Source organism: Panthera tigris, chromosome X (assembly GCF_018350195.1).
Source record: "Panthera tigris isolate Pti1 chromosome X, P.tigris_Pti1_mat1.1, whole genome shotgun sequence".
Classification (NCBI taxonomy): domain Eukaryota; kingdom Metazoa; phylum Chordata; class Mammalia; order Carnivora; family Felidae; genus Panthera; species Panthera tigris.
The window spans coordinates 20,392,273-20,407,015 of NC_056677.1; the positions used below are offsets into that span (position 1 = coordinate 20,392,273).

Genomic DNA, 14,743 nt, shown 5'->3' on the forward strand with positions numbered 1-14,743 from the left:
TAAACAACAGCAGTACTATTAGGATGATTACTTTATAATATATCTATATTCTCTCTCTCTACATGCGCACGCACATGTGCGCACACACACACACAGAGTAAGCACTAGAGAGAATGTGGAAAAATTAGAACGCTTTTGCATTGCAATGGAATATAAAATGGTGTAGTCACAGTGGAAGACCGTATCAGAGTTACCACAACATTTAGAAATTCCACTTCTGGGTGTATAACCAAAAGAACAAAAAGCAAGAAATTAAACAGATATTTGTATAGCAATGTTCATAGCAGCATTATTCAAAATAGCCAAAGGATAAAAACAATCCAAATGTCCATTAATGGATGAATCAATAAACAAAATGTGGTATATATAAATAATATATATGTATGTATGTGTATAGACACAATCTGGTGTATATATGTATGTATGTATACACACACACACACACACACACATATATTCATTCTCCAACTTGAACACAGTTGAGTATTTTCAAGATGGATATTGAAAAGAAACATTTTGTGTATCATAAAATATTATGGAGGGTTTTCTTGGCATGGAGAATCTGAAAGTTGACCACTCATTCCTTCAATAAACATTTACTTATAGCATACTATTTATACTTTAGGCATAAATCTAAGCCCTGAGGATACAGCAGTAAATAAGGGGGGAGGGAGAATGTCTATGTTCATGTTTATTTTTTTATTGAGGTATAACAGACATATAACATTAGTTTCAGGGGTATAATGTGACTCACTATTTGTACATAGAGCGAAATGATCACCACAATTAGTCTAGTTAGGATCCATCACTATATATAGTTACAACATTTTTTTTCTTGTGATGAGAACTTTTAAGATCTACTCCCTTGGCAATTTTCAAATACTCAATACAGGATTATTAACCATAATCGCCATGCTGTACATTATATCCCCATGATGGATTTTATAACTAAGTTTGTACCTTTTGACCCCCTTTACCCATTTTGCCCACACCCACCCCCCTGCCTCTGACAACCATCAATCTTTTCTCTGTATTGATGAGTGCGGGGTTTTTTGCATGTTTGTTTTAGATTCCACAAATAAGTGAGACAGCACCATATTGGTCTTTCTCTAACATATTAGCGTAATGCCCTCATAGCCCAACAATTTGTTGCAAATGGCAAGATTTCCTTCTTTTTCGTGCCTGAATAATATTCCATGGTATATATATTCCATGGTGTGTGTATATATATATATTCCATGGTATATATATTCCATGGTGTGTATATATATACATATATATATACACCATGGAATATATATATTCCTTGTTCTTTCATATTCCATGGAATATATATATATGATATATATATATATATATCCCCTTATATATACATTTTCTTTAACCATTCATACATTGATGCATACTTAAGTTGCTTCCATGTTTTAGATGTTGTAAATAATGCTGCAGTGAATATGGTGGTACATATATCTTTTCAAATTAGTGTTATCATATCCTTCAGATAAATATCCAGAAATGGGATTGCTGGATCATATGGTAGTTGTATTTTTAACTTTTTGAGCAACCTCCATAGTGGCTGTACCAATTTACATTCCCACCAACAATGGTGGTGAAAAGGGGTCCCTTTTCTCCAAGTCCTGATCAACACTTGTTAATTTCTTGTTTTGATAACAGCCATTCTAACAGGTGTGAGGTGATAGCTCATTGTGGTTTTTGATTTGCATTTCCCTAGTAATTAGTGATGTTGAACATATTTTCAGGTGCCTCTTGGCCACCTGTATGTCTTCGGTGGAAATAAGTCTATTCAGATCCTGTGTCCATTTTTAAATCAGATTGGTACTTTTTTGTACTATAGAGTTGCATGACATCTTTATATTTTGATATGTTTACTCTTATCACATATGACTTGCAAATATTTGCTCCAATTCAGTAGCTTACCTTTTCATTTGTTCATGGTTGCCTATGTGCAGAAACTTTTTTTATATTAATATTTTATTTACATCCAAGTTAGTTAGCATATAGGGCAACAATGATTTCAGGAGTAGATTCCTTAATGCCCCCTACCCATTTAGCCCATTCTGCCTCCCACAACCCCTTGGGCAACCCTCTGTTTGTTCTCTGTATTTAAGAGTCTCTTATGTTTTGTCCCCCTCCCTGTTTTTATATTATTTTTGCTTCTCTTCCCTTTTGTTCATCTGTTTTGTATCTTAAAGTCTTCATATGAGTGAAGTCATACGATACTGGTCTTCCTCTGGTGTGCAGAAACTTTTCATGTTGATGGAGTCCCACTTATTTTTGCATTCGATGCCTTTGCTTTAGATATCAAATTAAAAAACAAAATTGGCAAGACAGTTGTCAAGGAGCTTATAGCTTATGTTTTCTCCTAGGAGTTTTATGGTTTCAAGTCTTTAATACATTTTGAGTTAGTTTTTGTGTATAGTATAAGATAGTGGGCCAGTTTCACTCTTTTTGCATGTGGCTACCCAGTTTCCCCAGCATTGTTTATTAAAGACTGTCCTTTCCCCAATGTATATTCTTGGCTCCTTTGTAGTAATTTCATTAGCCATGTATGTGTGGCTTTACTTCTGGACTCTACTCTGTTCCAATGATCTATGTCTATATTAATGCCAATGCCTTACTATTTTGGTTACTACAGCTTTGTAATATTGTTGAAATCACGGAGTGTGGTGCCTTCAGCCTTGTTCTTCTTTCTCAAGATTGCTTTGGCCATTTGGGGTCTTTTGTGGTTCCATACAAGTTTTAGGATTGTTGGTTCTCCTTCTGTAAAAAAAAATTGCCACTGAATTTTGATAAGGATTGCATTGAATCTATAGATTACTTTGGGAAGTATGGACATTTTAGCAGTATTAATTCTTCTAATCCATGAGCAAGAGATATCTTTCCATTTGTTTGTTTTCAGTTTCTTTCAGTATGGTTGACATACAATATTTTATTACTTTAAGGTGTACAATACAGTGATTCACCAATTATATGCATTATGAAATCCTCACCATGATCAGTATAGTCACCACCTGTCACTACACAGTTATTAAAATATTATTGACTATATTCCCTATGCTGTACTTTTTATCCCTGTGATTGAATTTATAATTGGAAATTTGTACCTCTTTATCCCCTTCACATAATTCATTCACCCACCCCCTGCCCCGGGGCAACCCCTAGTTTCTTTATTCATGAGTTAATGGGGTTTTTTTTTTCATTTTGATTTTTAGATTCCACATAAAAGTGAAATCATGTGGTATTTGTCTTTTTTTGTCTGATTTATTTCACTTAGCATAATACCCTGTAGGTCCATCCATGTTGGTACAAAGGGCAATATTTCATTCTTGTTTATGGCTAAGTAATATTCCATTGCGTGTGTATACACGTGTGTGTGTGTGTGTGTGTGTGTATGTGTACATATATCTTTACACACATCACATATTCACTTGTGTATCAGTGGACACTTACGTTGGATCCCTATCTTGACTATTAAAAATAATGCTGCAACAAAGATAGGGGTGCATATCTTTTCAAATTAGTGTTTTTGTTTTCTTTGGGTAAATACTCCAAAGAGTAATTTTGGGGTTGTATAGTGATACTGCTGTGTTTAAATTTTTGAGGAACCCCCACGCTGTTTTCCACAGTGGCTGTACAAATTTACATTCCCACCAACAATGTACAAGGGTTCCCTTTTCTCCACATCCTAGCCAATGGTTGTTATTTCTTGTGTTTTTGATAACAGCCATTCTGAATGGTGTGAACTTAGGATCTCTCATTGTGGCTCTCATTTGCAGTTTCTTGATGATGAGTGATGTTGAGCATCTTTTCATATCTGTTGGCCATCTGCATTTTTCTTTGGAAAAAATCTCTATTCAGGTCCTCAGCTCATTTTTTAAATTGGTTTTGGTTTTGCGGTGTTATGTAACTTTTTTACATACCCTTACCAGATACCTGTTTTAATTCAGTAGGTTGTCTTTTTGTTTTGTTGATTGTCTCCTTTTCCATGCAAAAGTTTTTCATTCTGAAGTAGTCCCAGTAATTTATTTTTGGTTTTGTTTGCCTTGCCTGAGGAGCTATATCTAGAAAAGCAGTGCTACAGCTGATGCCAAAGAAATGACTGCTTATGTTCTCTTCAAGGATTTTTCTGATTTCAAGTGTCACATTGAGGTCTTTAATCCGTTTTGAGTTTATTTTTGTGTATGGTATTAGAAGGTGATCCAGTTTCATTCTTTTGCATTCTTTTGTGTTTGCCCAGAACATTTGGTACCTGATTATACTTGGTTTCTCTCTGTTGAAGTTCTCACTGTGTTCATCCATTCTTTCCCCAAGTTCAGTGAGCATCTTTTTTCAAGTAATGTCCACACCCAACGTGGAGCTCAGACTCACAACCCCAAGATCAAGAGTCGCATGTTCCACCAACTGAGTCAGCCAGGCATCCTCGATGAGCATCTTTATGGCCATACTTGGAACTCTTTATCAGGTAAATCTGTTATCTGCACTTCCTTAAGGACTGTCTCTGAGGTTTTCTCTTGTTTTTTTCATCTTGAACATATTCCTTTGTCTGCTTCCCTGGACATTCTGTGTTGTTTACTGTGCATTAGATAAAACAGCCACCTTTGCCATTGTAGGAGGAGTAACTGCACATCAGAGATGAAACTTTACCATTCAACCCTGCCATAGCTCTTGGTTGTGATTGTCCAAGCAGTTTATTTTATTTTTAGTGGATCCCAGTGGTGGAGGGTATGCCAAGGCCTGTCAGTGTTCCAAAAGGGAGGATCTCACTGGGCACCTAGATTCAGGCTGATTGGAAGCCAGACCTTCAGGCAACAGCTTTTAAAGTATGCAAATAGTGGCAGATTTCAGGGATACTGTGGGTTCTGTTCCTGATCACCACAATCAAGTAGAGTGAATCTATTTCAAAATAAAGTGAGTCAAAAGAATTTTTTGGTTTCGTAGTGCGTACAAAAGTTACGTTTACGCTATAGCATATTAAGTGTGTGATAGCGTTATGTCTAAGAAATGCTATAAAAGTTTAATTTAAAAATACTTTATTGCTAAAATATGCTATCCATTTTCTGAACTTTCAGTGAGTCATACTCTTCTCGGTGGCAGGTCTTGCTTCACTGTTGAGGGCTGCTGACTGGTCAGGGTGGTGGAAGAAGGCTGGGGTGGCTACAGCAGTTTCTTAAAACAAGACCACAATGAATTCTGCCACATCTATTGACGCTCCTTTCGGGAGCCATTTCTATAGCTTGCGATGCTGTGTGACATCATTTTATTGACAGAACTTCTTTCACGAGTGGAGTCCGTCCTCTCAAACCCTGCTACTGTTTTACCAACTAAGTTTATGTAAGAGTCTAACTCCTTCGTTATCATGTCATCCACCTTCACAGCATCTTCAGCAGGAGTAGATTTCATCTCAAGAAACTGCTTTCTTTGCTCATCCAGAAGAAATAAGTCCTCATCCCATTCAAGTTTCATCATGAGACGACAGCAATTCAGTCACGTCTTCAGGCTCCCTTTCTCATTCTCCTGCTATTTCCACCACATCGGTAGTTTCTTCCTCCACTGACGTCTTAAACCCCTCAAGATCATCTATGGTTAGAATCTGCTTTTTCCAAACTCCTGTGAAGGTTGGTATTTTGACTTCTTACACTGAATCACAGATATCCTTAATGGCATCCAGAATGGTAAATCCTTTCCAGAAGGTTTTCAACCAACTTTGCCCAGCTCCATCAAGGGAGCCACTAGCTGTGGTTAGCTACAGCATTACAAAATACGTTTCTTAAATCATAAGGCTTGGAAGTCAAAATGACTCTTTGATCCACGGGCTGAAGAATAATGTTGTTTTCATGCCGGCTAACACAACATCCGGTCTCATTATATACCTCCACCAAACCCTTGGGTGACCAGGCACATTGTCAATGTGCAGTAGTATTTTAAAAGCAATCTTTTGTGTGCGGGGGCTTAAAATATTCAGTTAAACATGTAGTAAACAGATGTGCTGTCATCCATATTTTGTTGCCTTTACAGATCACAAGCAGAGTAGATTTCACATGATTCTTAAGGGCTCTAGGATTTTTGGAATGGGAAATAAACAGTGTCTTTAACTTAAGGTCACCGGCTATGCTAGGCCCTAACAAGAAACTCAGCCTCTGTTTTAAAGCTTTGAAGCCAGAATTTGAACTCCCCTCTCTTGCTATCAAAGTCCTAGGGAGCATCTTCTAGTAGAAGGCTGTTTTTGTGTACGTTGACTGTCTGTTTAGCGTAGACACCTTCGTGCATTATCTGAGCCAGATCTTCAGAACAACTTGCTGCAGCTTCTACATCAGCACTTGCGGCTTCAACTTAACACTTTTATGCTAGTTTCCTTCCTTAAACCTCATGAACCAACCTGTGATAGCTTCAAGTACTTTCTTGTACCTCCTCACTTCTGTCAGCCTTCACAGAACTGGAGACAGCCTTGCTCTGGTTTAGGCTTTGTTTTAAGGGAATGTTGTGGCTTCTTTTACCTTCTATCCAGACCAGTAAAACTTTCTCCGTATCAACGATGAGGCTTTTTCGCTTCCTTATCGTTTCTGTGTTCACTTGAGTAGCACTTTAAATTTCCTTCAAGAACTTTGTTTGTATTCACAACTTGGCTAACTGGTTCGTGAGGCCCAGCTTGCAACACACCTTCCTCACCAAGCTTAATCATTTGTAGCTTTTGAATGAAAGTGAGAGACCTGGGACTTATCCTTTCCCTTGAGCACTTAGAGGCCATTGTAAGGTTATCAACTGGCCTCATTTCAGTGTTTTTGTGTCTCAGAGAATAAGTGGCCAAGTGGGGAGAGAGAGATGAGGAAAACAGCAGGTCAGTGGAGCAGTCAGAACAAAGACATGGGCACGATTCATGGTGTCCCAACACAAATATAATAGTAACATCAAAGTCCACTAGTCACTGCAAGTTTGAAATATTGCACAAATTACCAACACGTGACACAGACACAAACTAAGCAAATGCTTTTGGAAAAACGGTGCCAATTAGACTTCCTTAGTGCATGGTGGCCACAAGCCTTCCACTTGTAGAAAATACAGTATCAGCAAATAATACAAAGTGCAATCAGATGAAGCATGCCCATAGATACAGTCCTGCAGGACTACAAGCCAAGTCCTGCTGACCACCAGAGTCAGGTCATCGAGAGGTGCTCGTCTGTGGCACTTGTTAAAAATCGGGACACCTGAGCAGTGTACAACTTCCTTTCTAGTAGATACTGGTGACCTGGAGCAAGACAGAGGGTGAACACGAACATAAGGTCCTCTGGCCCCTGTCCTTAGAGTGCACCTCATTAGGTCCATAGATCTGTGCCAAACCAAAAGCCCTCCCTCCGGCCCCAGCTCCTAGACAAATGAATACGCCTCTTTCAGCCTCTTTCATAGAAAGACTGGGGGTGTATTTCAGCCTACTGTCTCTGCAGTGCCCTGGGGGCGGTGGCTAACCATCAGAGGTAGAAGGTCAAGGAGTGTCCCCTGGTGGCAGCCCAGAAGACCAGGACACCAGACACAGGTACAGTCTCCTCTCTAGGAGCTACTGGTGCTCTGGTGGGTGGTGGAAGGAACATAAAATTAGCACCTGCCCTCCAAGGAGGTCTCTGGCCTGTAGAGGTAGGTTTCATTGGAAGCCTGCCCCTCCAGCCACAGCTATGAAGATAAGCTGAAAGGCTTATTTCTCCAAAAGATGATTGCCTGGGTCTCTAACCTCTTCCTGGGCCCTGGGGGTGGTAGATGGTCGAGAACTCTTTGTCAGTTGGTTACAGTCTTATGGGACCCTGGAGGGTAAGTTGCACTGGCTGTCAGAGCCAGGAGATCTAGAGGTGTCCCCTGGGTGGCTACAAGATTGAGGTACCAAAGGAAGGTACAAGCTCCATTCTGGGAGATGGCAGGAAGCTGGAGTGACATAAAGGGGAAGTGAAAGATGGCATGCGCCAGCCTCTGTCCCTAGAGACTAACCCAGTAGGCCCCTAGGTGTGTTTTATAGATGCCTGCCTAGGCCAATGATTTAAGGTAAGCAAATAAAATTCTTTCACAAAGGGATATTATTCAGGTTTAAAAAGGAATGACATTCTAACACATGCTACAACACTGGTTAAATCTTGAAGACATTATGTTAAGTGGAATTAGCCAGACAAAAGGATAAACGGTGTGTGATTCCACCATGAGGTACCTAGAATAGTCAAACTCATAGAGACAAAGTTAGAAGGGGGATTCCTAGGGACTGGTGACGGGGTATTTAATAAGTACAGAGTTGCAATATTGGATGATGCAAAAGTTCCGGAAGTGGATAGTGCTGATGGTTGCACAACTATGAATATATTAAACGCCACTGAACTATATATTAAAAATGGCTAAAATGCTATGTTAGGTACATTTTATCACAGTTTGAAAAACTTACTAATGGACCTCACATTATGTAAATCTGTTCTTTGTAAAAAAAAAAAAATGAACATATCATCAAGGTTTCTAAAAAAATGTATCTCCTATATTAGATGCAAATACCTATTTGGTTTGCATAGGGAATCCACCAGACTGATTGGATTAGGGCCAAGAGTGTTTGTGGTGCAGGATAAACTGAAAACTTGCACCTGACCTAAGGTTATTCTCTCCTAGTGCTCCGGGAAAATGTCTGTGTTCACACTGTAAAACAGAAGAGATGCATTTTCATTTCAAACAGGAAATGAGTCTCTGTTTTCAATGTCAGTTAAGGACTATAGTGGCATATCATTCAAATTGATACATAATGTTTTTAAAATATAGCCTCTGTGCCTAGGGCACAATGTTTAAATGGAACGTGTCTGACCCTTTGAACAAAAATAGCCAAGTTTCACTAGGAAGGCCCTACCCCAAAAGCAAACCCTGAAAGCTGATTCTGCCTCCCCTGATCCTGGCTACTTGACCCTGAACACCTTGGAAATGAACAGCATTGCCACCAACATGACAACAATGCTTCAGGATTCAGCTCCTTTAATGCCCCTCCCTTGAGGATAGTCTGTCTTTCAGGGACATGCCCTCCCAAGAGGGGGAATACCAAGTTTCTGTTGGGAAGGCTTCCCTTTGCAGCTATGGTTGGGTTATAGGCTGTCTTCTAAATGTGAGTCAGGACTAGTTATAAGAATCTAGAAAAAAAAAAAAAAGAAGCAAGTAGTTAAATAAGTAGAATTGTAGGTGGTAAGATTGAAAAGTAACCTTTTGAGCTCTGGTAATTCTTCCCTCAGACTGAATAAATGGGAATACATCCTCTATTACAGCAATGATGGCCCCCCAAAACCCCACCTTCTGGATTTATTCACATCCTTGTGTGGTATCTTCCCAAAAATATGCCCCGATTATGTGACCAATAGAATATGGCAGAGCAATCCTTATCAAAATAACACTAGCATTCTTCACAGAGCAAGAACAAACAATCCTAAAATTTGTATGGAACTAGAAAAGACCCTGAATAGCCAAAGCAATGTTGAAAAGAAAACCAGAGCTGAAGGCATCACAATCCTGGACTTCAAGCTGTATTACAAAGCTGTAATCATCAAGACAGTATGGTACTGGCACAAGAACAGACACTCAGATCAATGGAACAGAATGAACAACCCAGAAACGGACCTAGGAACATGTGGCCAACTAATCTTTGACAAAGCAGGAAAGAATATCCATCCAGTGGAATAAAGACAGTCCCTTCAGAAAATGGTGCTGGGAAAACTGGACAGCGACATGCAGAAGAATGAACCTGGACCACGTTCTTAACACCATACACAAAAATAAACTCAAAATGGATGAAAGACCTCAATGTAAGACAGGAAGCCGTCAAAATCCTAGAGAAAGTAGGCAAAAACATCTTTGACCTCAGCTGGAGCAACTTCTTAACGTGTCTCTGGAGGCAAGCGAAACAAAAGCAAACATGAACTCTTGGGACCTTCTCAAGATAAAAGTCTTCTGCACAGCAAAGGAAACAATCAGCAAAACTAAAAGACAACCGACAGAATGGGAGAAGATATTTGCAAACAACATATCAGATAAAGGGTTAGTATCCAAAATCTATAAAGAACTTATCAGACTCAACATGCAAAAAACAAATAATCCAGTGAAGAAATAGGCAAAAGACATGAATAGACACTTCTCCAAAGAAGACATCCAGATGGCCAACTGACACATGAAAAAATGCTCAACATCACTCATCATCAGGGAAATACAAATAAAAACCATAACAAGATACGACCTCACACCTGTCAGAGTGGTTAACATGAACAACTCAGGCAGCAGATGTTGGCAAGGATGCAGATAAAGAGGATCTCTTTTGCACTGCTGGTGGGAATGCAAACTGGTGCAGCCACTCTGGAAAACAATATGGAGGTTCCTCAAGAAATTAAAAATAAAACTACCCTACAACCCAACAATGGCACTACTAGGTATTTATCCAAGGGATACAGGAGTGCTGTTTCGAAGGGGCACATGCACCTTAATGTTTATAGCAGAACTATCCACAATAGCCAAAGTATGGAAAGAACCCAAATGTCCATCGACAGGTGAATGGATAAAGATGTGGTATCTATATACAATGGAGTATAAGTCGGCAAACAAAAAGAATGAAATCTTGCCATTTGCAACTACGTGGATGGAACTGGATGGTATTATGCGAAGCGAAATTAGAGAAAGACAAGTATCCTATGACTTCACTCATATGAAGACTTTAAGATACAAAACAGATGAACATAAGGGAAGGGAAACAAAAATAATATAAAACAGGGAGGGGGACAAAACAGAAGAGACTCTTAAATACAGAACAAACAGGGTTGCTGGAGGGATTGTGGGAGGGGGGATGGGCTCAAAGGGTAAGGAGCATTAAGGAAAACACTTGTTGGGCTCAGCACTGGGTTTTATACATAGGGGATCAATCACTGGAATCTACTACTGAAATCATTGTTGCACTATATGCTAACTAACTTACATGTAAATTAAAACATAAATTATAAAATGGAAGGCTGAAAAAAAATAAATTTCCAATAGTAATTACCACCAAAATTTCAAAGTAATGATGTATATAAAGGATACTTTGACATCTCTTCAATTCCCAAAATTTGATATTAAAATATCTGTTATTTCTACTGGTTGGTTACAAAGCCACAAGTTTTGCTGGGAGTATTGTCATTTGTTACCTACATTTATAATTGGAGGGAAAGCTGTATTGTAGGTGGAGGTTAGTAATTATAAAGATACTATTTTTTTTTTCATTCAAGTTCACTGAACCTCTGAATTCTATCTACAGCTCTCTTGGGTTAAGATCTACAGATTTATTTTATTGAAAATAAACTATGCAAGAGGAAAAAAGAATATGGCATAAATGGATTGTCACTTCAGCTATTACATCTTAAAAGGCTAGCTTTTCTCTTGACTGCAACTTCATGACAGACCCTAAATGATAACCACGCAGCTAAGCTACTTCCTGACTTTCAGAAACTATGTGAAATAATATGTGTTCTTTTTAAGTCGCTAATTTCGGGGGTAATTTGTTACCAATAGATAACATCACCACGGGCACCATGATTTCTGCTTAAGAAGACAGCCGCCACCACCGCTCCTGAATCTAGATGACCTGGCCTAAAGTGCCATTTTGGCAACGGGCTTGGTCACAAACCCTTAATGTGGTTTCGGTACATCTGTTTCTCCACAGTGCCATAGGCTGACCAAAGGAGGGTGAAGGACGAAAGTGACTGCTTCCCGTGGACATTCCTATGGTGGACGATACAGTGCCGGCCAGGAAAAAAAGGCTGGGGCCCAGCCTCCAGCCCAGTACCTCCAAATGTCTGGGAAACCATAGGAAAGTTTCACAGTTTTCCTAGACCTTTGTAATTTATCTAGAACGCAGCTATGATACTCCCTTACTGGTAGTCAAAATGCATAGAGTAGATAGAAAAAGGCTTTGGAAAAGGGTTAACCTGCTATACGACTTCTAGACTGTAACAACATGGTCCTCACCACGACTTCTCACTCTGATGTGGAAGGATTTGGATTTTCTATGACAGCTCTTAATAGAAAGCATGAGGTCACTTGGAGGAAAATCAAAGACTCTATACTACAAGGAACAAGCACAAATATTGCCTGGGTACAGGTGGGCAGCAAAAACGTACGAGTCAGGTTAGAGGAGGCAGCAGGGAATAACGGTGGGCAATGGCGAGCTCATGCCCTCCCTGAAAGAAACTTGAGAACGTTTTTGAAGGCCAAGCAAACCAATTCTGCCTCCTGAATTTGAGCCAAACACCAAGCTGTACCAAGTCCTGTACTGAGCACCATAAGCAATAAAAGGCTAAGGGTATATATCTGTATCAATCTATATATATGATATTGATATCAATATAGATAGGAATACGGAGAATTATACCTCACCATCTCCTCTGCAGATGCTAGAAGGTTCTGTGTATAGGTCCATGCATCCATTAAATCCACACACATTTATGGAATACCCACTATAAAAAGCTACATGTTATACCTCACACCAATTCTGTTCTGCCAAATTTTGTACTTTAAATCCTTCTATTTCGTGCTTTTCCAAGTTTGGGTTATTTGTAACAGTACCATATTTGCAGGTAATACACATCCTCTATTTTAAGAAATGAGTTCCAGTCCCAAACCCACAAATAAAGAATTATTATAATAATAGCATATTCATGAAAAGCAAATTACTTATCTTGGCGTTTAACATCCTTGTAACTATTCCTGTACTTTTAATGTCAACAGAAAAAAAGCAATGTCTAAGTCTGGCTGATATGGTAAATTAATGTTAATAACAGTTTTGACACTAATAGCAAGTTTTAAAAAGAAAAACCTCTAGACTCAAAGCTGGATTTCATTTCTTAAAAATCACCGCGGCGTGCTGTCACCAGACTCCTCTAGGACAATTCCCGTTATGATTTCACCTTCACTGGGAGCCCGAAACGGCTAAGATCTACCAAGTTGCTATGAAATTACATTCCTTCCTTGCCGAGGCTCACTCCAGGTGGAGAAAATAGCCACCCTCTTGAGTTAGGACACCAGGGCTCCTCCACAGTGACACATTTCTGAATCTCTGTAAGCAAATGAATACCCACCTGGTTTCATTCAAAACAAAACACCACCAGCAGCTTGTCCACCCCCTGGAAATGAGTTGTGGATAGTGAACCATTAGGGTACACACTAAACTCATGGAACTTTTAGACCGGATGTTAGAGATCCCATGGAATCCCAGAGAACAGGTTCTGCACTTTGTTTTCATGTTCTTCCCTAACACTGTGCGTAGACAAGGACGTGGATACGTGGCCCGTAAATTAAACTGATTTGAGCTGAAAACTTGAACAGGCCCAGGGGAAGTGAAAAGGAACCCAGCACCGGGCTCCTCCACTGTTACTAGCTCTTTCTAGAAGTCCTCGAAATCTCAAGCAGCCCCTTGCAAACCCTCTGCCCCTCTCAGACTCTGCCACTGGGACCCGATTGGCGCACAACACCCACGTCTATAATCATGTAGAGGCCACTAGTCTTTAAGCAAAGCATCTCTTCCACCTTCTCAAACGTTCTTCTTTTTCTATTACTAATTGAGTGTTTTACGTTTAGATAATCCTATAATGAACCAGCGCAAATGAGCACAGAGGCAGCAGTGACAACCCATCAATAAAATAATTAAGCCGAAGTGGATTTTGTTAGAGACTTCTCATGTCATAATAGGAAATCTAGGCTACTTAAAATCAAGGAAATCAAATGGAATCACTTCTCTTTGTTTTAAAAACGAAGGTTGGCTTTGAAAGATCTCTTTCATGGAACCCCCATTAACGCTGCTAACAATACTGGTTCTTCACCTCTAAGTACAGGCACAAGAGAAATACCAGTGGAATACAAGGTAGTTTCCAGAATTTTCTTTTCCCTTTTCATAGTGTTCCCTCAGAATTGTGTGTAGAATTTCGACAAGACTCTCTGCGCTTTCTCTGTTTTAAGATTGAGATCATGGTCTCAGTCCCCTAAAACTTTCTCCTGACACATACATGCCATGAAACGACGGGAAAATCAGGGCATGACAGTGCAGAGGCAGAGCAAAATCCTACCTCTTCTCTCATGGCCGATGGAAGAGCAGGGTTCCTGACCAAAAAAGGTGACGGATGCTGCTAGGTTTCTTTTGACCTTCCTCCCCAGGGTGATCCAAGAGCCCATTAGCTTTGTCTCACAACACAAATTCCATGCCACCACTGACCCACTTGACGCTGAGCCCTAAGCTTTGCCTCATTTCCAACTGAGAGACTACGATGAGCTAGAGAACCAACCTCTGCAGCAACAGACATTAAACAATTACCAAATGGCTTCAAGGTCTGAACAAGAAATAGAAACAGAGACCAGAACTGGCTTCGGGTGCTATGGGGTGCCAAATTGAGGGATAAAGCAGAACCTAAATAAAGAAATGATGTAGACCTGAAGCCACTTGGGCTGATGCCCAAATTGGACTGAGATAAGGGACACCCTTGAGTGGTTCCATGAAAGTGAAGACAAATAATTACATACCCATGCACCGTCAGGCCCAAACAGCTCCAGGAAGTTGCCAATGAATTCCCTTGACTTCTCTTCCCACTTTTGAATTAGATCATGACTTTTTTCTTCTACTCTGTTGACAAATTCTTTTGATCTTTCCTCCACGTTCTTGACCTTTTCCTTCATCTTGTCTACCTGGTTTTGGAAGCGGTACTTCTTCTCCTGA

At 39.7% G+C, this 14,743-nt stretch overlaps 1 protein-coding gene across 10 annotated transcripts in view; it reads right to left on the reverse strand.

The window, feature by feature from the left end:
• The window catches only part of PCYT1B (phosphate cytidylyltransferase 1B, choline), a 126,316-nt gene that overhangs the window by 16,216 nt on the left and 95,357 nt on the right, over nucleotides 1-14,743 (reverse strand). For all 10 annotated transcript variants that reach the window (XR_006213438.1, XM_042974522.1, XM_042974528.1 and 7 more), the window contains one exon: nucleotides 14,551-14,739. Coding sequence is in view for 9 of the 10 variants with exons in the window: in XM_042974522.1 (XP_042830456.1) it covers nucleotides 14,551-14,739 (189 nt within the window). In the remaining variant the exon portion in view is untranslated. The remainder of the gene's footprint in view (nucleotides 1-14,550; nucleotides 14,740-14,743) is intronic.